The 26291-nt window shown below is 45.3% G+C and overlaps 1 protein-coding gene across 2 annotated transcripts in view; it reads left to right on the forward strand.

Moving 5' to 3' along the window:
• The first annotated feature begins 298 nt into the window (after positions 1-298).
• The window catches only part of tmem259 (transmembrane protein 259), a 93870-nt gene continuing 67877 nt past the window's right edge, over positions 299-26291 (forward strand). For both annotated transcript variants that reach the window (XM_038776751.1, XM_038776752.1), the window contains exon 1: positions 299-615. In XM_038776751.1, coding sequence (XP_038632679.1) covers positions 436-615 — 180 coding nt within the window. In that variant the 5' untranslated portion in view covers positions 299-435. The remainder of the gene's footprint in view (positions 616-26291) is intronic.

Genomic DNA, 26291 nt, shown 5'->3' on the forward strand with positions numbered 1-26291 from the left:
ACTCCTCCGCGCCTGGTATCGGCGCAGCTCGTCGAAATCGGACGCTCGCCCTGGAGCTGGCGAATTGCCGGTGAGGACGCAGTAACCCCCTCCCGCCGGAGAGGGCGCGATGTTTCGGAGTTGTCATTCTTTTCGCCCGGGTGTAGTAACTCCTCCCTGCCTGCGGGGGGCGCATTGGGTGGATGGTGCAATGGAGGGGAGGGCAGCTGTCCGCGCGGTGCGGTGTGGGAAACGGCGGGTCTGGCCAGACGGAACTGGGAGAGCGGCTGGGTTAGGGGGGAGGGGTGAGACGGGGAGGGGAGGTAAAGGGGAAAAAAAAAACCTGAAAATTGACTGGGCGACTTTTTTTTTCAATGACAGAACACTGTCGGGATACGAAACTCAACAGCTCTCTTATTTAGAAATTTGAAAGTAAATCCGCTCGAGTTGAGGAAAATGTCGGAAAATCAGCCCAACAACCCGAACCGGGTGAGGAACAACAACCTGAACCCGAACCCGCTCATCAATGTCCGGGACCGGCTCTTCCACGCACTCTTCTTCAAGATGGCCGTGACATACGCCAGGGTGTTTCCCCCATCCTTCCGGAGAATGTTTGAGTTCTTCGTGCTGTTGAAGGTTAATGTTGTTATTTGTGAGGGTGTTTTTTGAGGGGTAGGGCTGGGGGTGGGGGGCGAGGGGGAAGAGGCCCTGGGCTCGAGATGGTTTGGGGGGGGGAAGCAAGAGGTTGTGCGCACGCGCCTTACCCTGTGTTGGCCTGATGCTTGGGATTGCCATTAAACACTTCTTCAGTGTTACGTTATGTTTTTAACTTTTACCGTCAGATGCATTGCATAGTCTGCAAAGCCTCTGCGTTGTGATTGCCTCATGTTTGCAGGCAGAGGCTTTACTTGCCGCTAATTGCTCCCCTGGTCTCCATGTTTCCTGTATTGTTAAACGTGTTCTCGCTTCCAGCTGCTGCTCCCCCCCCCCCTACTTTGTCTGCTGCCATCAGCTTTCACCTCAAACAGACAATCCTGCAAACGACAGGCACATCTTCACCTTCCCTTCTCCAAAGTTCTCCAAATGTGTTGTCACCTCTCAAATCTTTGGCAGGCCATGTTTGAACTTTTCCAAATCAGGTTTTGCTCTTATTACATTCAGGAAAAAGCGACTGTGACAAAAGTCATCAATCCCTCGACCATCTTGACTTGTAAGTAGGCTTTGGCATGGTTAATACACTATTTTCCAACACCTCTCCATCATTGTCTGGATGGGTGGGACTGCATTTGCCAGGTTACATTCTTATCCATTAAATTCCAGTCAAGAGAATACCTGCACTGCCTTGTCTTTCTGCTCCCACTCATGGGAGTGGGTTCGTTAGCTTTTGTGCCTGTTCCCCCATTCAATGACGTTGTGGCTGATTTGCAACTTCTCCTAATCCCTAAGTTTCTATCCTTGAAGCCGTTCTATTCCACAACTAAGTGCTGCTCCCAGAAGACATCCAAAAAGGCAGGGTCACTTTCCCCATGGACAAGGACACCAGCGCAACGTCACCATTATTTCTCCCATATCCTTTACTGACTCTAAATTGTCAGACCACCTGTCTGAAATCTGCGGAAACTTCCTCCAACTAATTGTTGGGAAGATCAAAGCCACTGTCGTTGGTCCCTGCCACAAACTGTGTTTCCCGACCACTGACTCCATCCCTCTTCCTGGCAACTGTCGGAGGCTGAACAAGGAAGGCTGTTTATATCCTTTGTCTTGTATTTAATCCTGAGATGAGCTTCAACCACATTGGTACCATCACTATGACCATCTGATCCCCTCAGCTCATAACATATGAAGTAGGAGCAGCAGTAAGCCCTTTGGGCCTGCTCTGCTGTTCAATTAAACCATGTTTCTTTAAAAATATATTTAGAGTATCCAATTCTTTTTTTTTTCCAATTAAGGGGCAATTTAGCGTGACCATTCCACCTACCCTGCATATCTTATTGGTTGTGGAGGTCAGACCCACGCAGACACAGGGAGAATAAGCAAACTCCACACGGACTGTGACCCGGGGCTGGGATCGAACCCAGGTCCTCGGCACTGATGCAGCAGTACTGTGCCACCGTGCTGCCCTAATTAAGTCATGGCTGATTTGATTGTTTTCCTCCTGATGCCCCCCCCCCCCCAAAATAATCCTAGACTCCCTTGAAAATTAAAAAGAATATCTGACTCGTGTTTGAACACATTAAATGACCCAACCTCTACTGATCTCCGTGGAGAAGAATTCCAAACATTAACAGTCTCTGAGAAAATAAATTCCTCCTCATCCCTGTCTGAAATGGGAAACCTCCATTAGCTCCTTTTAAATCTCAGACACCTTACCCTCACACAACTCCATACCCACAAAGCTGCCCCCCACAAACAGGTCCCCAAACCGCTTGATCTCTGCCTGCTGCCACCCCAGAAACCCCACATCCAACCTCCCCGGTGTAAACCTGTGATTGTCACAGGTCGGTGCCCACACCGAGGCACCTTCCAACTTCATACGCTGCCGCCACTGCCCCAATCACCGGACTCGTGGAATACCTAGCCAGTGAGAATGGCAGAGGCACTGTCAACAGTGCTCGAACCTCATTCCCTTTTAAGAGACTGCCCCCCCCACCTCATGCCGACCCCTCCTCCACTACCCACTTCCTGACCATAGCTATATTAGCTGCCCAATAATAATTCAATGTATTTGGCAAGGCCAGCTCACACCCCCTCTCGCCTCTGCTCCAACAACATGTTCTTAACCCACTGGGTTTTCCCTACTTACACAGACCACAAAAGCAAAGCATTAACCTTCTTAAAAAATGATTTGGGAATGAAGGTTGGGAGGCTCTGAAAGAGAAATAAAAGCCTTGGCAGCACCCTCATTTTCACTGTCTGCACTCGCCCGCCAGTGACTGGCAACACATCCTACCTCTTAAAATCTTCCTTCATCTGCTCCACCAACCGAGCCAGGTTCAGCTGATGCAACTGTACCTATCCCCATGCCACCTGGATGTCCAAGTATTTGAAGCTGCCCCCTCCCTCCAACCACCTTGAATGGCAATTCTCCCAACCTCCTCTCCTGCCCCCTGGCCTCGATCGGGAACACCTCACTCTTCCCCATATTTAGTGTGAATCCGGAAAATCGGATAAACACCTCCAGGATACTCATGATTCCCCCAATGGTCCCAGATATACAGCAATAGGTCGGCTGTATACAGTGAGACCCTGTGCTTACTACCACCCCGACCACCCCACATTCCCTCGCCAACTCCTTGATGTACTAAGGCTCTATTGCCAAGGCAAAAAACAACAGGAGAGTAAGCACCTCTGCTTGTTGCACGATGTAACCTGGAGCTCAGCCGATTCGTCCACATGCTTACTACCGGCGTCTTGTACAACAGCCAGACCCAGTCCACAAACCCCTGCCGGAACCCAAGCCGTCCTAGCACTTCCCACAGATACACCCACTCCATCCAAACAAAAGCCTTCTCTGCATCCATTGCCGTGGCCTGAGCCTCCGGGAGCATCATTATCACGTTCAATAACCTCTTAACATTTGCCGACATTTGCCTCCCCTTTACAAGCCCCATCTGGTCTTCTCTATGACCCCAGGCACACAGCCCTCGATACGTGAGGCCAGGATCTTCGCCAGCAACTTAGCGACCACATTTAATAGCGATATCGGGCGGTAGGATTCACACTGTTCCGGATCTTTATCTTTCTTCAGTATTAGGGATATGGACGCTTGCGATAATGCAGCGGGGAGCTTGCCCTTTTCCCTTGCCTCATGGTATGCCCTCACCAGCAGAGACCCTAGGTCCTCCCAAACTTCTTACAAAAGTCCACAGGGAACCCATTCGGGCCTGGGGCCTTCTCTGCCTGCATTTCCCCCATACTCTCCCATCACCTCCACCAGTCCAATGGGGGCTCCCAGCCCCTCCACCAGTTCCTCGTCCACCTTGGGGAACTCCGACCCATCCAGGAACAACAGGTTCGATTCCCGGCTTGGGTCACTGTAAAACTTCTCAAATACCACATTCACCGCCATTGGATCCAGTACCACTCTTCCCATCCCGTCCTTCACCGTTCCAATCTCCATTGCCGCCTCCTGCTTCCTAAGTTGGCGGAGCAGCATCCTACTAGCCTTCTCCCCGTACTCGCACATTGCCCCTCTGACCCTTCTCAGCTGCCCTACTGTCTTCCCCATGGACACCAGCCCGAACTCCATCTGGAGCTTCTACCTCTCCTTTAACATGCTTGCCTCTGGGGCCATCGAGTACCTCCTTTCCACCCACACAATCACACCCATCAGCTGTGCCAGCTCTGCTTGCTCCTCCCTTTCCCAATGCACCCAGATCAAAATGAACCCCCCCAGCCACTACCTTGAGCACCTCCCATAGCGTGGCGGCTAAAACCTCCCCTGTGTCATTCAGAACCATATACTCCTGGATGGCAGCCCTCACCTGCACGCACATTCCACATCCAACCTCCACTGCAGGCGTTGAATCTCGCGATGCGTTGCGAGCCAAGTAGATCCCAGGAGCGGCTTCTCCTGGCTTTCAGCGGCCACGCTGCACGCAGCGAGCTGCTTTTTAAAAAAAAAAAATGTTTTTATTCCAAATTTTACAATAATTTTTACAAAACACTACAAAAAAGAGAATAATACAAAGAAAACAAAGCAATATATCAATAAAAAACACTTAACCCTCTATCCAGCTAAGAATTTAACAAACAAAACAAAATAGGGCATCTGCCCCTAACAAATAATGTGAAAACAGCCCCCCGGTTGCTGCTGCTGCTGACCTCCACCTATCGTTGCGCGAGAAAATCAAGGAACAGTTGCCACCGCCTGGAGAACCCCTGCAGAGACCCTCTCAAGGCAAACTTTATCTTCTCCAACCTGAGAACCCCAGCCATGTCACTGACCCAAGCCTCCACGCTTGGGGGATTCGCATCCCTCCACATTAACAAGAGCCTTCTCTGGGCTACCAAGGAGGCAAAGGCCAGAACTCCGGCCTCTTTCGACTCCTGCATTCCCGGATCTTCCGATACCCCAACTCGGTTTTACCCGAGTGTCCAAGATCTTGGGCATACCCTTTGCAAAGCCTTTTCAAAATTCCGTAAGTGCCGGGCATGCCCAGAACATATGAGCGTGATTAGCTGGGCTCCCTGAACACCTCACACACCTGTCCTCTACCCCAAAAAGCTTATTCATTCTCGCCCCTGTCATATGCGCCCAATGCACCACTTTAAACTGAATCAGGCTAGGCCTGGCGCAAGATTAGGAGGAATTGACCCTGCCCAGCGTGTCAGCCCACAGGCCCTCATCCAGCTCCTCCTCCCACTTGCCCTTCAGCTCTTCCACCGAGATCTCTGCCGCCTGCAGCTCCCGGTATATTTCCGATATCTTGCCATCCCCAACCCACACGCCCGAGACCACCCTATCCTGTATCTTCCGAGCAGGCAGCCGTGGAAATGCCCTCCCCTGCTTTTTCACGAACGCCCGAATCTGCATATACCTGAAGGTATTTCCCGGGGGTAGCCCAAATTTCTCTTCCAGCGCCCTCTGACTGGCAAAGGTACCATCAATAAACAAGTCCACCATTCTTTTCATTCCCGCCCTATGCCAACTTAGGAACCCACCATCTATCCTACCTGGAACGAACCTATGATTGTTCCATATCGGGGTCCAAGCTGAGGCCCCCACTTCCCCCCTATGCCGTCTCCACTGCCCCCAGACCCTCGATGTCGTCGCCACCACCGGGCTCGTGGTGCACCGCTTCGGCGGAAGCAGCAACGGTGCCGTCACCAGTGCCCCAAGCTAGTGCCTATACAGGACGACTCTTCTAGCTGTTTCCATGCCGCCCCCTCTCCCTCCATTACCCACTTCCGAATCATAGACACATTCGCTGCCCAGTAATAGCTGCACAGGTTCGGCAGTGCCAGCCCACCCCCCTCACGACTGCGCTCCAAGAACAGTCTCTTAACCTGCGCGGTCTTATTTGCCCACACAAATCCCGTAATACTCCTATTTACCGCTTAAAGAAGGACTTGGGGATGAGAATAGGCAGGCACTGGAAGGCGAACAGGAACTTAGGGAGAACCGTCATTTTTACAGACTGCACCGTACCCGCCAGGGAGAGTGGCAACACTTCCCACCTCCTAAAGTCCTCCTCCACCTGATCCACCAGGCACGCTAAATTGAGCTTGCGTAAAACCCCCCAACTCTTGGCTAACTGGATACCCAAGTACCGAAAGTTCCTTTCCACCATCTTAAGCGGTAGCTCCCCCAATCTCTTTTCCTGGCCCCTCGCATGCACCACAAAAAGCTTGCTTTTCCCCACATTCAACTTGTACCCCGAGAAGTTTCCAAAATCCCTAAGAATCTGCATAACCTCCCCCATCCCCTCCACCGGATCTGCAATATACAAAAGCAGGTCATCCGCATACGGTGAAACGTGGTGTTCTCTCTCTCTCTCTCCTCTCCAGTTTCTGGATTCTCTCAACACCATGGCCAACGGCTCAATCGCCAGTGCAAACAGCAGGGGGGACAAAGGGCACCCCTGCCTCGTTCCACGAAATATCCTGAAATACTCTGACCGCAGCCGGTTCGTCGAAACACTCGCTACCGGGGCCTGGTACAGCAATTTGACCGATCCTATGAATTCCTCCCCAAACCTGCCTAACACCTCCCGCAAGTACTCCCACTCCAAGCAAAATTGGCCTATAGGAGCCGCATTGCAACGGGTCTTTATCACGCTTGAGGATAAGCGAGATCAAAGCCTCCGTCTGGAAGCTCTAGTGCTCCTTCAACAGCTGCTCCTCCGGGAATTCCGCATATCTCCTATCCACTCTCAGTATCTCACCCACCAATCTCTCCCTCTCCATCCTCTCCCTCTTCTCTCTGTGGGCCCTAATTGAAATTAACTCCCCCCTGACCACCGCTTTCAATGCCTCCCAGACCACACTCATCGACACCTCCCCATTATCATTGGCCTCCACATATCTTCGGATACACCCCCGGACCCGCCCACAGACCTCCTCATCTGCCAGTAGTCCCACGTCCATTCGCCACAACATAGAACAGTACAGCACAGAACAGGCCCTTCGGCCCTCAATGTTGTGCCGAGCCATGATCACCCTACTCAAACCCACATATCCACCCTATACCCGTAACCCAACAACCCCCCCCCTTAACCTTACATTTATTAGGACACTACGGGCAATTTAGCATGGCCAATCCACCTAACCCGCACATCTTTGGACTGTGGGAGGAAACCGGAGCACCCGGAGGAAACCCACGCACACAGGGGGAGGACGTGCAGACTCCACACAGACAGTGACCCAGCCGGGAATCGAACCTGGGACCCTGGAGCTGTGAAGCATTTATGCTAACCACCATGCTACCCTGCTGCCCCCACAACGGGCGCTGACCTCTCCTTCCCCCCCCCCCCCCCATCTTCAGGTCCGCCCAGTGTGGGGCATGGTCCGAGATCGCAGTGGCCGAGAACTCCACCCCCTACACTTTCGGGATTAGCGCCGTTTACCACGAAAAAATCTATCCACGAGTAAGCTTTGTGTACATGAGAGAAGAAGGAAAACTCCCTTGCCCATGGCCCAGCAAATCTCCACGGATCCACTCCCCCCATCTGGCCCATAACCCCCTCAGAACTTTAGCCGCTGCTGGTCTCTTAGCCGACCTCGATCGAGTCCGATCCAGTGTCGGGTCCAGAAGGCCCCCCCCACCATAACATATCGACCTCCTTTATCCGCCACAATACCCAGCGCCTCAAATGCCACCCGCTTACTCACCAGGATTGCGACCCCCCTGTTTTTCGCACCCAGCCCTGAGTGAAAAACCTGTCCCACCCATCCCTTCCTCAGCCTAGTTTGGTCCGCGATCTTCAGGTGTGTTTCCTGTAGCATGGCTACGTCTGCCTTCAGCCCCTTTAAGTGCGAAAACACCCGGGCCCTCTTGACCGGCCCATTCAAGCCTCTCACGTTCCACGTGATCAGCCGGATCGGGGGGCTACTGCCCCCCCCCGACTAGCCATCTCCTTTTTTAGGCCAGCCATGTGCCCACGACACCCGCCCCCCAGGTGGAGGCTCCCCGACTCTCCCTCTTACCGTCAACTCCCCTCAATCAGCACAGCTGCAACCCAGTTCCCCCTCCCCTACCCCGGCCAAGCAACTGCTTAACCCCCCCCCCCCCAATTGCACTCCCGTAAGTCAGCTGACTCATGCTGACCCCAGCCGTTCCCGCCTCTGCCTCCGAGCCCCTTTTGGATTTCCCAGCCAAATCACCAGCCCCCCCCCCCCCCCCCCCCCCCCCAAGTGGGGTAGTGAAAGTCCTTTCTCCCCCCCCCCCCCCCCCCCCCCCCCGCACCCCATATAGACCAACGCGGACATCGAACACAGTGCTGCCCCCCACGCTTCAGGTACCGCCCCCACCATTTCGCGGGAAAAAGCCACGCTCCCTGCCTGGGCCGACCCCGCCCCCTGTGGCGCAGTTCCTTTTAACTGCAAATCTCACCCCAGTCCCTGAGGGCCCCAGGCTACGGGCCCACCCATTCCCAAGAAAACACGGGAGGGGAAAAAATAAATAAAACCCACTCAAACAAGCATCGCCCCCTACTCCCTCACAACATCCCACATAACATACTGTAAACCATTAATTCAAGTCTAGCTTCTCATTTTTGATAAAAATCCACTCCTCATCCGGCGTATTGAAATAGTGGTGTCGGTCCTGGTATGTGACCCACAGTCTCGCCGCTGTAACAGCCTGAACTTCACCCCCTTTCCGTGGAGGATCGCCTTAGCCCGGTTGAATCATGCCTGCTTCTTGGCCAGCTCTGCACTCCAGTCCTGATAGATATGGATCTCGGTATTCTCCCACCTGCTGCTTCGCTCCTTCTTCGCCCATCGCAGGACACACTCCCTGTCGATGAAACCAACATCGCCCTCGGCGGTTCATTCGCTCTCGGCCTCCTTGCCAGGACTCTGCGCTCCATCCAGCTCCAGGGGCCTCGGGAAGGCCCTCGCACCCAACAGCGTGCTCAGCATCGTGGTCACATACGCCCCAGCATCCAACCCCTCCATGCCTTCAGGGAGAACCAAAATCCGCAGGTTCTGCCTCCTCGACCTGTTCTCTAGGTCCTCCAGCTTCTCCTGCCATTTTTTGTGAAGCGGCTCGTGCGCTTCTACTTTAACCGCCAGGCCTAGAATCTCGTCCTCGTTGTCAGAGACCTTCTGCTGCACCTTAATCGCCATCCCCTGCATCTTCTGGGTCTCCACCAACCTTTCAATCAACGCCTTTATAGGGGCCAGCGTCTCCGCCTTTAAGTCAGCAAAGCAGCTTTTTTAAAAACTCCTGCTGTTCCCGAGACCACTGGGCCCACGTTGCCTGGTCCCTGCCCACCGCCATCTTGTTTTCTCGTGCCCGTTCTCCTCTCTGCTCTAAAGCCACTTTTTCGACTGCTCCGCTCCTGGTCCACTCCATACAGTGCTGGGGGACCCTCACTGCTACCTTCGCACAAATGCCGCTTAGGCTCCAAAAGTCCGTTATCGGCGGGAGCTGCCGAACATGCGACCTACCCAGGCACAGCCGCAACCGGAAGTTCCAGCGAGCTGCTTTTTGGGTGCAGTGTGGCTGTTGGATCGCACCCAGTAAGTTGCCGTTCCATGATTCTCACCAAAATAAATAATCTCACACTTATCCATGATACCCAACTGCCAAACTTTGGCCCACTCACCTAACATATCTATATCGATTCATAAATGTCTTATTTCCTCATGCAACTTGCTATCCATCTATTTTAGTGTTAACTGCAGATTTGGCTCTAGTACCATCTATCCCTGTCCAAGTCATTAATCTATATTGTAAATAATTGGGGCCTGAGGAACAAACCCTATGGGCTTTCACTAGTCACATCTTGCCAACCAAAAAAAGACCCATTTATCCCGACTCTCTGCCTTCTGTCAGTTAGCTGGTCTTCCATCCAAGCTAATAAATTACCCCAACCCCATGTGATCTTACTTTGTGTCACCTTATCAAATGCCTTCTGTAAGTCCAGGTATGCTACATCTACAGGATCCCCACTTTGAAGAACTCTAGCAAATTAGTCAAACATGATATACCATGCTGATTCTGATGGATTGCATTTTGTTCTAAATGTCCTGTTATTACTTCTTTCATGAATTTCACAATGACAGATGTTAAACTAACCGGTCTATAGTTACCTACTTTCGGCGCTCTCGCGTTTTGAATAAAAGTGTTGCATTGGCATTTTTACAATTCATTAGAACCTTTCCCGCATCCAGGGAATTTTAGAATATTATAACCAATGGATCCACTATCTCTGCTGCCACTTCCTTTAAGACCCTGGGATGTAGGCCATCAGGCCCTGGGGACTTGTCTGCCTTTAATACCAATAGTTTGTTTAGTACTTTTCCCTATTAACGATTATTCTATTTTCTTCCCTTTCTAATACTTTTGCATTACCTGTTAACATTGGGATGGCACTAGTGTCCTCCCCTGTGAGAACTGATTGTCTCTTTTCCATTTGTGTTTTTCCGCATTATTAACTTGCCAGTCTCGTCTTCCAAGGGACCAACATTCAAGATTTTGCCATCCTTTTTTATATTTTGCACTAGTTTTCGTTCATAATTCACCATTGTTCTTTTAAAAAACTTTTTTAGTGACCCATTGTTGATTTTTAAAAGTTTCCCAATCTTCCAGCCTGCCACTGGCCTTTATAATATTGTATGCCTTGGTTTTGTCTTTGTTATCTTTAACATCCTTGTTTAGCCATGGATGTTGTTACCCCTCTTACAATCTTTCTTCTGGAATATATTTTATTTAGGAGGAACTAAATATCTCCTTGAACAACTGCCACTGCTTATCAACTGTCCTACCTTTTAGACTTGCAGCCTAGTCCACTAGGGCAAAATCTGTCCTCGTGTCTCAGCAATTACCCTTCTTTAACTCCAGAACGCTAGTATGGGACTCCAGTTTCTTTCCCTCAAACTGAATTTGTGACTTGGTGTCAATTTTGTTTTATAACAATTCTGTCAAGCAGCTTTGGACCGTTTATGACCTTAAAGGTTCTTTCTAAATATATGCTGTTGTCCTTGGTTGTTATGTGGATGGTTATTGGATAGGATGACCATATTGATGTTTATTTATGGTCGATCAGAAAAGCAGGTATCAAAAATCAAAACTTTGGTTGTTACTTGTATGTTCTGACAAGGTCCATTAATGTAGACATGCTTAACATCTAGTTTTGGACTGAGCGAAAGGTGTTTACATTCACAAGAAGCATTTAGTTACGCCACAAATTCTCTGTGTTGAGAATCTCTACATCTTTTCACATTTGGTTAAGGTTCTCCAATACAACAGTACACAGGGTGGAAGGAAGGTGAATTCTGAATATCACAAGTGTATTGTAAACATTAAAACTTAGTTGTTTAAGTATGAAATAAATTGCATTTAAAGATAGAGTCGTAGAAAACATAGAAAATAATGCATCAGAATAGAAGTGTGCAGGTAATCAAGATCAACAAGAAGAATTATCTGCACTCGTGGAAGAAACAGAGGAAATAGCAGAGGCTGTAATCATTTTCCAATCCTACAATAGCTACTCTGTGGTGCTGGGGGACTAATGTACCCTACTAATGTTTAAAAGGGGAGTAAGGGATGGGGCAATTATTTATGGGCCAGCCAGACTAATGCAGTCGTGGGAAAATTGTTGGGGGAAAAATGTGTCCAAGAGCTGAAAATGGGATTTGGCTGTGAGATTCTTTTTCAACTGGCACAGATCTGATGGACCAAATGGCTCCCCCCCCCCCGAGTTGTAAATTTTCTGACTTTCTTTTTATACAACTTGGGCATAGTTAAAATTTGTTATATCAGAATTTGAGTTGTAAGTGATTGAAACAACAGACGGGTGTCAAAAACTCCAGTGTGAGAATTATCAGTCGAAAATACATACAAGATCTGCAGAACACCTCCAGTTCAGGCTCACTATTCAAGCCACAGGAGGCTTAATGATTTATTGTGAAGGTGGTTAGAATCCACCTCCCTACCCAGCCCCAGCATGAGCCAGTGCTTTCAGGGGAGGAGGACGTACAACAGCAAAGAATTTTATCCTGTTCACAATTTTGCCAAAAAATGGACAAATAACAAACCATTTTGTGCTCTCTACTGCAACTTCTTTAGAAAAGTAATTGAAAATAATAATTTCACCTTCAAGAGTGGACAGATATACCCTACTGCAATTCTCTCTCCTTAACCAGCAGAGGGAAAACCACAGCCTCCATTATACAAAACATTGACCGACCTTTCTTTTGTAGTCTTGGTTATCCATTGACTGATTTTGACAATGCAAATGTAACAATTGATGTGGAAATACAGCATTTCTGTCTAGGATGGTTAATAATTTATTGCACTTGGGCCATGTTGCATTTCTGTTAACCTGGAAACTAAACCATTTCAGTAGGTTAGCAAATTTTCAGCAAGTTTTAAACAGTCTACAGTGGAAGCAGGCTCTGAATACAGAAAGAATTGGCAACATCACTCGACTTGTATAGGGTTACTAAAATAGACTAAAAATAATACTGGGCGCTTTTCTGTGTTTGGGTTACGGCACACTTGACGGTTTGAATATAGGGGGTTTAACCATACAGATGTTTGATTCTGAAAAGTGTAAAAGTCTTTCATTCTCAACATTGAACTTCTGCCACCTTGATGAATGAAAATAATTCACTATTTGGCACAACATGGAGACTATCTCAATGTCTCCCATATGTGAATTGTGATTAGGTGTACATTATGGCAATATTTTCTAACCATCATTATATTAACCTCTGCCTTTTTCCATCTGTAATTTTTATTAATCTTTCGCTCTTATATTTAGTTTAATCCTTGGTTTTTATTTCCACCTTAACACTCCCCTGACTGACTCTTACTGGCCTTTCACCTTCCATGTGTTCATATGTTCCAATAATCTCCCTTACAGAAATAACATCAAGTTTCAGTCAAATAATCCACGCTTTAACATATCTAAACTTTTTATGCCATTATAATTAGGATGGACACCCTTATTTTTGCTTTATTTAATAAATTGAATAGATGTTCCCACATTATCTCGTTTTTTGAACACTTTGATATAAGCCTAACAGGAAATTATGCTTATGTGCTTTCTCTGATTCATGTACAGCAAAGAATAAACTGGTTAAATATAGGGACAACAAACAATTTCAACTATAACTGTATTTTAAATATTTTGAAAAAGCCTGGCATAGACTCATGTACTGAATGGCCTCCTTCACTGCTATAATAACTATAGGCTGAATTCAGTGGCTGCAAACCATTCCAGGAGCCTCAGTGGGATTGAACCTCAATTGGGCAGTTAGCTGCCTGCTGTTGGAGTTTCCTGGGATGGCCAGGAATAGAGGCACTCCAGAGGCCCTGGAGCAACAGCAAAGGAGTCTCCAGAAAACAGGCGAGTGGGGTAGTGTCACAGAAAGGCGGGCGGTTGAGGGTAGGCAAGGTTCTTGAAGTGGAGTGGACCTTGCTGCTGGGATTGGGCCTCAGGAGGTCCCACAACCATGCTTTGTGGCCACCAGGGTATATGGTAGGCTCTAAACCCTGCGCCTTACTGCCCAATTACGTTGTCATCGTCGTCTCCTCCTCCCCCCTCCCCCGTTCCCATGCCTGTTTCTCATGCTTGTATCTCAGTATGGTTCCCTAATAACTGACCAAACAAAATAATTTATTCCGGTCAAAAAGACAAAACAAAGAGTTGACTACGCAATTTTGACTTTTTAAAATTAGGATTCTGCTGGTGATGCCCTTTAAATATGCACAAAAAGATTATGATTTTTAGGTTTCAAGAGTTTTTTGTTAATACAGTATAAACTAAGTTGCTTCAAGTATTTTCTGAGGTGTGAAGTATTTGTTTTGCTGGAAATGAGCCCTGGAGTAAGGGAATCATACTGGCCGTTGAAAGGTTAATGAATTTGTACTGTAAAGAAGATTGAATGCACAAAATTTGCCATTATAAATAAATATATATATATATATATATATATACTAAAATTTATTTACTTCCAGATTTGCTAAAGATATGGTGGTCAATAAATGAACTAATTCTGCAAATTTTCCTCTACAGTTTTCCTCCACTTAGTTTCATGCATGTAAAACATTGGTATATAATTAGAACATATTATTGTCTTAACTATTTGGAGGATGATCTTTTGACCATGGATCAAAATTTGCTGTCAGAACAAGTACTGATTTCTGTCCAGCAGCCGCAATGAGCACAGTGACGATGGTTTCCAAGGAACAGAATCTCGTGGGATTGTAACATTTTCCAAATTACATCTCTGGAAAAATCTTGCTTGTGATACACATAGCCTTTTATTTTGGAATGTATCACTCGGACTGACTTAAAAGTCCACTGATATTGCACAGACCTATGCTAATAAAGTTAGCATTTACGTTCTTGGCATAACTGGTAGTGCTTTGTCTTTTGGGGGAAATTGAAGTGTCTTTGAAAGTTATCCTATGTAAAAGAGAGGACAAAATTGAAGAAAAGACCTGAAAGAAAAATATGACCGTGAATTGTTGGTTCTATTATTCTAAAAGTTAATTGAAGTAAAATGAGTTAAACCTGAACAATGTATTAAATAATCTGTATCTGCACGCAGAATGTGCCTGCTTTCTACAATGAACAATTCAGAATTTTGACGTACAATACCTGCCGTACAGCAGTTTTATCTTCGTATTCATCGTCACAGGAATTTATGGGATCAGAAAGGATAATTTCAATTCAACTGACCAGTTTCAATGTCTCAGAATTATGTTCCAGACACTTCGATAAATATAGGAATGCATAAGACTGGAAAAATTACCGATGGATCGAGTGTGTTGTAATTTGTCTATCTTGAAACATCAGGTATCAAGAGGGCATTGCTGAAGCAGATCAGTTAGTTACCTCTATGCAGTTCCTCCCACCCCATAATTCATATTGCAATCGGGTGCTATATTTCCTGCAGCCACTTGGGAGTCCAAATTGAAAAATGGAGATTGGTTTTCTGGGTGTATTGATGTTACAATTGACAGATTGAGTGATTTATGAATTATATTTTTAGATACAAGTGGTAAATGTAACAATTTGAATAACCATCTCTATTTCTGAGGGAAGCTCATTATTTCTATACCTGGGGGACCAGTTTGTGAAGCAAGCTTGATCTATCAAATATTTCATAAGCATCTTCCCTGACAGGGTTTCCTTTGTTAGTGTCATTGCTTATTTTCGAAATTTAAATGAAAGATTTTTAAGGACAAGTCATTGCCTTTGAAGTATTTTCAAGTGCAGATCAACAGCCTGAAGGATAGATAAGTTCAGTCTTTTGCCTGAAACTTTATTAGAACTGTTTTGGTGGAAGGTTATTATGTCCTCACAATGTTTTCTATTGCAAGAACTTGTTGATTTTTTAGATTAATAGAAATATGGAAATAGGAGTCAGTTGCTGTTCACTCCTGAAAGAGTGAGCTGTGACATAAAGGACTCCCCATTGGATTTGGACTTCATAATCATTTGTATTGTATATGTGCAATCTAACCTCTTGAGGCTGCATTCACAGGGCAGCACGGTAACACAGTGGTTAGCACTGTAGCTTCACAGCGGCAGGGTCCCAGGTTCGATTCCCGGCTTGGGTCACTGTCTGTGCAGAGTCTGCATGTTCTCCCTGTGTCTGCATGGGTTTCCTCCGGGTGCTCCGGTTTCCTCCCACAACTCCCGAAAGATGTGCTGTTGTGTAATTTGGACATTCTGAATTCTCCCTCCTTGTACCCGAATAGGCGCCGGAATGTGGTGACTAGGGGCTTTTCACGGTAACTTCATTGCAGTGTTAATGTAAGCCTATTTGTGACAATAAACATTATTATTATAATTGCTCCAGCATCGTTGGGTATGCCAGCAGTTGCCAAGGCCATAAACTCTGGAATACCCTCTTTACACCTTGATGTCTAGCTTTTCTCCTTTAAGACATCCCCTAAAACCTAATTACTTGTCCAAAATGTTGCTCAACTCACCTAATATCTCCTTATGCACTCCGTGTCAAACTTTGATTTATAATTTCTTGTAGGGCACCGTAGGACATTCCATTACATTGAAGGCACTATATAAACTAAATCATTGTTTTTCTTCATATATTTCCTTTGGCATAAAAAAAATCAGTCTTGAGACTCTACTCTCCTTTGCCTTCAATATCTGAACACTTTTGTTTCTTGGGAAACACAATGAGATGCCGTATTCAAGCAGTGGTCTGACCAGAGCGTGGTGCACTTTGATTGCTTCCGTCAATTTATATTCAACTGTTTCAGTATTCTTTTGGCTTTGTCTGTTTAGTTTGCTATATTGTTTACTGAGTTTTCTGGGTCTCTTGATTTCTTAATCTATTGCAGCGCCATTTGCGGAATGCACCCCCCCCCCCCCCCCCCCCCCCCCCCACACACACACACACACACACACACACACGCACACACACAGACCGTATCCCGTCTAGTTTCTCATCGATTCCTTGAGAGTTTTGTCTTTTATGTAGATGCCTTTTGGAAATATCATGTCTTGGGGTATTCTGCAGTTCATTCACATTGTCACTTTCTGAAAGCAGCCAGGGAGATTTGTCAGGCATGATCTTAATCTTCTAAAGTCCCGTGCCTGTGTTTGCTATGAGTCTTCACTTATGGCGTCTGTAGTTTTGCTGCAAAGGACACTGTTTGGAGCAAGCCTGAACTCATGCCAATGATGTTGGTTTCCAAGACTTCAACTTCTCTTTTTTTATTGATATTATAGCTAAAGATACAGATTTGTTTAGTGAAACAAGCAGAAGGACAAATATGTGCATATGCAGATCACGTAAGCAGATGCACATAACTGATAATCCAAAAAAAGAAAGTTTCAGCCGGATATAGATCTAAACCGCCAAAAGGATGCATTTGCAATACCAATGGAACATAGGAGATGATGGCAATTGTTTTTGAGGGTCATTTCTTATTTAACCTTACTTACATTGGAAGCATTCCGAGAAGGTACACTGCGCTCATTTCCTGGGTTGATGTTTTTTTTTCCAATTAAGGAGCAATTTACCGTGGCCAATTCACCTACCCTGCACATCTTTATGGTTGTGGGGTGAGACCCATGCAGACACTGGGAGAATGTGCAAACTCCACAAGGACAGTCGTCTGCGGCCGGGATCGAACTCGGGCCTTGGTGCTGTGAGGTAGCTGTGCTAACTACTCTGCCACCGTGCTGCTCCTGAGTTGATGGGTTTGTGTTACGAGAAAAGGTTGAGCAAGTTGAGCCAATACTCGTTGGACTTTAGGAAAATGAAAGGTGATCTTATAGAAACATAAAATTCTGAAGGGGCTTGACAGGGTAGATGCTGAGAAGATGTTTCTGCTTGTGGAAGAATCTAGAGCTAGGGATCACAGTTTCAAATTAAGGCGTCTCTTGTTTAAGACAAATACTTTCCTATCTGAGGACCATTAGTGTTTTGAATTTTCTGCCCCAGTGAGCACTGGAGACTGAATCATTTCAAATATTCAAAGCTGAGTTAGACAGATTTTTGATTCACACGGGAGTAAAGAGTTATGAGGCAGAGTAGTTGGGGAGGAAGGTGAATTAAGGCCACAATTAGATCAGCCATGATCCTATTGAATGCTGGAGCAGGCATGATGTGCTGAATTCTTACTCCTATTTTATAGAACCTGCAGTGCAGAGGAAAGCCATTCGGCCCATCGAGTCTGCGGGCCTTGGAAAGAGCACCCTACTTAAGCCCACACCTCCATCCTATCCCAGTAACCCCACCTAACCTTTTTGGACACTCGGAGCAATTTCGCATGGCCAATCTACTAACCTAAACATCTTTGGACTGTGGGAGGAAACCAGAGCCCCCGAAGGAAACCCACGCAGACACCGGGAGAATGTGCAGACTCTGCACAGGCAGCAACCCAAGCCAGAAATTGAACCCGAGACCCTGGGGCTATAAAGCAACAATAATAACCACTGTGCTACAGTGCTTATGTATTCATGTTGCCATAAGTATATGCCTGCTATTGCCTCTAAGGTGTATCATTAAATCAAAGTTGCTCACTCTTTTCTTCATTATTGGGCCAGAGTGGGGGATATTTCATATAATATAAAATGAAATGCTGTGGATGCTGATAATCTGAAATAACAAAACGCTGTAAAAACACCGATCTGGCAGCATCTATGGAGACAGAAAGAATTAATGTTATGACTCTCCTTTGGAATTTGATGTATTGGAGATATTTTTCATTTGGGTCCCTTGTTCTAGTTTCTAATTCCCTACGCTCTTCGTGGCAATGCTATTGCAATGTCATCTTGATTTTCCTGCACCCGTGCATGATTTGATTGTCTACTGACCAGGATTGAGAGAGATACCATACTTCAGCTTCAGTTCAGCTGTCATTTACTCTATGACAAACCACTCTCTTGGCCTTGGAATTTGTTCCCTTGTGGGTTCAGTAAATATCTGTTGACTCCTGTAAAGTTAATTTAGTTTTTTGTTTCTAAAATTCTCTCTTAATTTCTTCTTTCCCCCTTGTTGTGTACATAGTTTTTCTGCAAATAACTAACTTCTTTACCTGTGCTGGGCAAAAGTAAGAGGTGATTTGTTGGTCTCTAAACTTTATGAAAACCCACATTATGCTGAATTACTTGTGCACTTAATATTTAGTTTTGAGCAATGTGTACCTTAAATGCAGTCTATTTAAATTGGCCTTCAGTACTGAGTAGTGTCCATTCAGCGACTTTCATTTTTACTGAGATTAATTCTGCACCATTGAACTCTGCATTTGAATTATATATATTTTTACATTCTTTCATGGGGTGTGCATGTCGCTGGCGAGTCCAGCATTTATTGCCCATCCCTAATTGCCCATGAGCATATCTGTCATGTCCACAGATGCTGCCTAATCTGAATATCCTAAGCATTTTCTGTTTTCGCAAACAGTTTCACAATGTTTCTGCAAAGCCCGTTTTACTATGCTTAAGATGCTATATAAATACAAATTTTTCATATTTCCGCTGGCGTCTGCAGTATTTTTTGCTTTTTGTTCACGTTAGCTCATAGGAGAACGTGAAAAAGTAATGGATCCATTGGAAGAACATTAAGGACACTATAGAACTACAGCATGATGCTACAGGGTAGATTTTAACTGGTTCTCAAGTTATGGCATAATTGCTAAATTACTATTTTGTGTCTGTCTATATTCCTGTGGATGATGCTTATGTGCCAGTATTAAAAGCCCTTATTAATATTAAACTAGATAAGTAATGATAACTTGAATAGTTTAGAAGAGCTAAACATTAATAAGGCTTCAGGATGATACTCATACAAGGGTAATTAAGCGGATAGGATAGGTGCTCTTGTGAGCCCCTTGCCCATTCTTAGGAGTTTAGGATTGTTCCCTTAGACTAAAGGCTATCTCATATAGTTACTTTTTAAAAAAAAAAGTGGGGGGTAAATCAAAGCGTGGGACCTATTCGTTTTTCAGACAGACATCCATTATTGGGAAGATGCTCAAGGGGATCACAAGCGGATGCCCTTTATGATCACTGGTAAAGGAATGAAGAAACCATTAGATTTTCGCTTCTGTAAAGAAAAAGAGGTTATGCCAGACAAATTTGCTAAGATTGTCCACTTGGACTAAAAAAAACCTTTGATAAAGTACCTCAAATAGGTTATTTCACACGATAGAATCTTTTTTTCTAGCTTTTTAAAAATAAATTTAGAGTACCCAATTCTCTTTCTTTTTGTCAATTAAGGGACAATTTAGTGCGGCCAATCCACCTATCCTACTCTTGGGTTGTGGGGGTGAGACTCACACAGACGGGGAGAATGTGCAAACTCTACACTGACAGCGACCCGGGGCCGAGATCAAATTTGGGTCATCAGAGCTTTGAGGTAGCAGTGCTAACCACTACACCACCATGCTGCCCTGACACACGAGAATCTTGTGGTATTAATAGAAATTTGAAATGTTCAATTTGGTATTGGTTCCAGTCCCGTAGCCAAAAAGTATAGTTGCAGATAGAGTTCAGCTTAGAGATATGTTACTACAGGTGCCCATCAGTGATCAGCTGGGTCTGTTATACTTCACAATCTTTATTATTGACTTGGATAGTGGATTAGTATGTAATTTTGCAGATGATACTAAATTGCAATGGGAGAAGATGGAACAGAATTGGTGGCAGTTCGCCGCCACTTTCTGAAGGATTAGGGTTAAGGACAATTGGGGGTGGGCAACAAATGTTGGACTTGCCAGCGATGCCCACACCCCATGAAAGAATAACAAAAATCAGATCCAAAGGATTTAAATGTGCAAGGGGAATGGATCACAATGCAAATTACATTTAATTTAGATACACTAAAGTTGTGATTGTTGGTATGGTCAGCACAGAATGCACCTATCGTTTTCAGGAAATAATACGGAAAGGAATTGGGAGAGACGAAGATCTTTGTGTTACGCTGATCAATATAGAGAAATGGGAGCTAAAGTTATTTTAATAGAACCATTCATTCCTTATAAATTATTCCGACACTGCAGGTCGCTGGTAAAACCACATTTAGAGTACTGTGCCCAATCTTTGTCTTCCCACATGGTTGGTGATATATTAGTCTTGGAAAGGGTTCAGAGGAAAGTTAAAAGATTGAATTTGTAGAACAGAGAAAGTTAAGAGGAGGTCTGATAGAGGTATTCAGAGTTGTGAAGGATTTAGATAGAGTACATACGGCAAAACTATTTGCAGTGTCAGTGGCTATGTAAACAGGGGGCATAGATTTAAGGTGATTGGTAGAAGAACCAGAGGTGACATTTTGGACCTTTTTCTACATAATGAGTTATGATTTTGAATGGACTGTCTGAAAGAGCAGTACCAGTGGGTGTAATCATAGCATTGAAAAGATAATTTGGTAAGTACTTGAAGGGGAAAAAGTAACAGGACTTTTGGAAAAGCGCAGGGAACTGGAATTAATTGGATTGCTTACCAAAGGGCTGGCACAGGTATGGTGGGCTGAATGCTATGAGATTATATGATTATATTGTCTTGTTAAAGGAACTTTTATCCCTAAAAGGTCGTGAAATCTAATTTCCCCTGACTAACTTGTTGGTTTGGTAAGGGAATTGTGCAAGAGGTAACAATCTTGTTATGGTCAGAACCAAATAACATTCGGTAACCAGCTTTCTACTTTTTTAAAATTCACAGCGGTGGGCAAACTGCTGCATGCAATATTTTTATTTATGGTATCCAATGGTTTTGCAGCTATCTCTCTTACTCTGTTTAACATTGGAGAGATGGTTGTTGGAAAACAGCTCAGCTCCAGAATCAGCATGAGCAGTCGTATTGAAGAATAGGCCAGAGCTGTGAAAATGTTGCTTGTAGCATCATACACACATTACACCACGACTAAATGAATGGCAAAATCCTTGTACTGTTTACAGTGACCTCTTCACATTCAAAACCTGATCCATTTCCACAACTAAGCCTTGAAATGTGTAATGATTTATTATAGTGATGTGTAGCTAGATGTACTTTGGATTATGACAATCATGCATACGCTATTTGGAAGTTTGAGTTTTGCCCACTCCTGAAAAAAGCTTAATAATTCACTACTACAATACCCACCTTCTGATTATCGATTTAGTATTTTTGATTGTGTTTTACAAGGAAATCAGCATTGGGTTTGGTGCCAAGGTAGGCAAAAAGGTGCCTGAACATGGACTTAAAAAACAAAGTTAGCTAGAAGAATTAACAAGGGTACATTGTACTCCAAACAAAAACTCTCATGGCATGGTACTGTTCACCATGTTCACAATTTTTCTTCTCTCTCCTTGTTTATTTAATTACAAACCAGTTAACTAAGAAAAGCATACTGCCCCCAATGGCCTACTATACAAGAACATTACTATGATCGAAGCTGGGCAACAGTTGTACTACAGTTGGTCTCAGCACAGGGATGAATACAAATTGGCGAGGATTCTGCACTGTAAATCTATGATTGCTGTACCACCACCTCTGCTCGAAAATGCATGCAAGGTCATGTATTGAATGAGGGTGGGTTTGGGTTTTATGGTTCCCATGATCAAATAACATTCAGCCACTCACTGTAATGGGGAATGTTTCTGGTGATGGAAGCACTGGTGATTTGTCAACAATATTCATACCATGGCACCTTTAAAATAGAACGCACCCTAAGGCACTTCATGGGAGTTTCATCAGACAAAAATTAACATGGAGCAAAAAACAGGGCATTAGGGAAGGGTGATCAAAAAATTTAAGAGGCAGATTTAAGCAGCGCTTTAATGGGAGAGACAGGCAAAGAGGTTTTGATAGGGATTTCCAAACCACAGCCTAGATCAGTGATAGGCAACCTAAGCTAGTGAGTGGGTCGCATAAGAGACCCTCTTTCATCTCAGTGGACCGCACAATTGAAATTAGACATGTTGACTAACCATGACCCTATGAATAAAATTGAATACATTTAAAACATGCTGAATATTTCAAAATGGGTTATAGACAATGCTTAATCATTCATATATTAATAGAACTGCCATCAACTTCAAATGGTAAAAGCAAAAGTAATATTTACACTTTGGAAGCCGAGGGAGCGTACAGATCTCGCAGTCAATGTGAAATCCGCATGCACCACAATTCACTTGCCCTTGCTCTGTGTGTGATCACTTCAGTTGTACCCGTAGGAAAAAAAGCACAAATGAAACAAAATGTGGCAACCCTGCATGTGAGCAACGGTCAACAAAATGTCTCAACACGGTAGCACAAGTGGATAGCACTGTGGCTTCACAGCGCCAGGATCCCAGGTTCGATTCCCTGCTGGGTCACTGTCTGTGTGGAGTCTGCACGTTCTCCCTGTGTCTGCGGTGGGTTTCCTCCGGGTGCTTCGGTTTCCTCCCACAGTCCAAAAACTTGCAGGTTAGGTGGATTGGCCATGATAAATTGCCCTTAGTGACCAAAAAAGGTTAGATGGGGTTATTGGGGTGTGGATATAGGGTGGAAGTGAGGGCTTAAGTGGGTCGGTGCAGACTCGATGGGCCGAATGGCCTCCTGCTCTATGTACTGGCCTAGATGCTAATGGCACTGCTGTTAGTGGGGTGAAGGGACTGGGCTGTACACAAGGGCTGCAGGAATGTAGAGTTCTCAAGAGTTGCAGGATTGGAAGAGATTACAGGCCAAGGGAGAAATGAGGCCAAGGAATTTGAGAATGAGAACGTTAAAATCAAGGCATTGATGGACTGAGGCTAGCAAGCACAGAAGTAATTGGTAAACAAGACTTAAGTGTAAATTACAGGTAGCAGAGTTTGAGCCAGGCTCTAGTTAATGGATGGTAGAAGATGGGATACCAGCCAGGAGAGTATTGTAATAGTCGAGCCTAGATCTAATAACGGTATAAATTAGGGTTTCAACAGCAAGGGACTAAGGAAGGAAAAGAGGTGGACAATATTATGATATTGTAATTCAAGATTGATGCTCCCTTGTTTTGAATTCTCAGAGGAAACATAACCGAGAAAATAGTTTCTTCACATCAACTCTATCAAACCCTTGTATCATTTTAAAATATCTGAAATAAATCATCTTTCAGAAGTCTGGGGAGTACAAACCAAATTGAAGTCACTTATTCTCAAGTTATTTCTTGAAGCCCTGCTATCCTGCTGCATCTGTGCTGCACAATGTCCTAATGCCAATATATCTTTCCAGTGGGCTAGCCCTCCCGAATCTACAATTCTACCACTGGGCGGCAACAGCCGAGCGAGTAAGGGGATGGATCCAGGAGCCAGAAGCCGAGTGGGTGCGAACGGAGGAGGCCTCCTGCATGGGGACCTCCCTCCGGGCCCTCGCCACGGCAGCACTCCCATCCCCACCCAAAAAACACTCCAGCAGCCCAGTGGTGACAGCCACCCTCCAATCCTGGAACCAACTGCGGCAGCAATTTGGCCTGAACAAAATGTCGGACAAGGCTCCCATCTGCAACAACCATAGGTTCAAACCAGCACTGACTGACGCCACCTTCAAAAGGTGGAGACAGGACGGGGGGACACTGACAGTCAGGGACCTATACACGGACGACAGGATCGCAACACTGGACGAACTGACAGAGAAATTTCAGCTAGCTGGGGGGAACGAGCTACGGTACCTGCAGCTCAAAAACTTCCTACGAAAGGAGACAAGGACGTGTACCCACAACCGCCACGACAGACACTACTGGAAGACCTACTGGACGCAAGTATCCTAGAGAAAGGGAACTGTAGTGACATGTATGGCCGACTGGTAGATAGGGACGACACCCTACTGGACGCAACAAGAAGGAAATGGGAGGACGACCTGGGGATGGAGATAGGGTGGGGACTCTGGAGCGAAGCACTGCACAGGGTCAACTCCACCTCCACGTGCGCAAGGCTCAGCCTGACGCAACTAAAAGTGGTACATAGAGCCCACTTAACGAGAAACCGTATGAGTAGGTTCTTCCCGGAGGTGGAGGACAGATGTGAGCGGTGCCAAAGAGGCCCGGCCAACCACGCCCACATGTTCTGGTCTTGCCCCAGACTTGTGGAGTACTGGACAGCCTTCTTCGAGGCTATGTCCAAAGTGGTGGGGGTGAGGGTGGAGCCATGCCCGATAGTGGCGGTCTTCGGGGTTTCAGACCAGCCAGATCTATTCCTGGGGAGGAGGGCGGACGCCCTTGCCTTTGCCTCCCTGATCGCCCGCCGTAGAATCCTGTTTGGCTGGCGGTCAACAGCACCGCCCAGAGCTGCAGACTGGCTGTCCGACCTCTCGGATTCTCTCCAAATGGAGAAAATCAAATTCGCCACCCGAGGGTCGGACGACGGCTTCCACAGAACGTGGGAGCCATTCATGCAATTGTTCCGGGACCTGTTTGTGGCCAACGTACAAGAGGAAGAATAGTCGGGGGAAGGTAGCCGGCGGGGAGGGGGGGGCTACGGGCTCGTTACAGGGGTTTGATGGCTAGCTAAGGCCCAAAACCAAACTAAATAAATGCCAATAAACATGTTGGGGAATGTAAAATATGTATGCCGGCAAAGAGGGGGAGACCACAGTTATTACTACGAAGATGCTCACCTGTAAATATATATGTTAATTTTTGCGTGTTTTTTTTTCTCTCTCTAACAATTTGTAATTTGTTCGATATAAAACATGAAAACTGAATAAAAAACATTTATAAAAAAATATATATATATATCTTTCCAGTGTCCAAAAGTGAATGTAGTATTCAATAGGGTCTCAGCGAGGCTCCACACACCAGAAACATTACTTCACTTTTGTATTACAACCTTCTTGACATAAAGACCATCATTGACCTTTTTGATTAACCTATGTATCTGTGTGCCATCTTTTTGCGATCTGTAAATACCCCAATGCTCTTACACACCTCCTAGTCTCTCACTATTAAATAAACTGGCCAAGTGTATCCAATGAATAGCTGAACAATACAGTTCTCCTGGACATTCTCAGCTTGATCTATTTGTAGTTGTGGTTACTGTTGGCTTCTCTGGTTCACAAAAGAAAGGTTCTGTCTCCTCAACACTTTCTGGTAGTTTCTAGTTGAAATGCATTTAATGTGTACTTAAATTAGAACTATAATAAGGCCCAGCTATGATACGCTGCACTAGAAATATTGTAGTGTGCTCAATGTCACCAGGACTGAAGAGGTGTTTCAGCAAGCAAAGTGGACCATGTTGTGGTGTCCCATTCCAAAAGCTCCTCCAGGAAGTAAGGAGCCCAAACTGTTAAATAAAGAAAGAATTCCACATAAAGTAAATGTTTCATATCTTTGAAAGCTCTCTGATACTTGTTTCTGAAATGGAAGTGCATTCCAAAGAAATGTTGTTTGAAACAGCAATAAATAGCTACAGCAGTTGTCGGTAGCACATGGGAGTCATAGATTTTTAATCACAATTCAATTTGTCTGACCACAGTAACATTTTAATAGGGTCCACTGATTTAATGGATCCATAACCTTTTACCCTGTAGCAGTGCTGCTGAAAGCCGTCAGTGATTTCCTCATCAGTGAAGTGTAGGAAATTAATGTTATTCCACCTTTGATGTTTTGATGGCTTCAAGAAAATTGAAAATATTTGCATGTATAAAAATGTATCATCTTGTTTCCATTTGAGCACTTAATTAAGTGACATATGGTGTCTGAAGGGGAAGGAAACTTGTAAA

This window comes from Scyliorhinus canicula, chromosome 18, assembly GCF_902713615.1.
Source record: "Scyliorhinus canicula chromosome 18, sScyCan1.1, whole genome shotgun sequence".
NCBI classification, from domain to species: domain Eukaryota; kingdom Metazoa; phylum Chordata; class Chondrichthyes; order Carcharhiniformes; family Scyliorhinidae; genus Scyliorhinus; species Scyliorhinus canicula.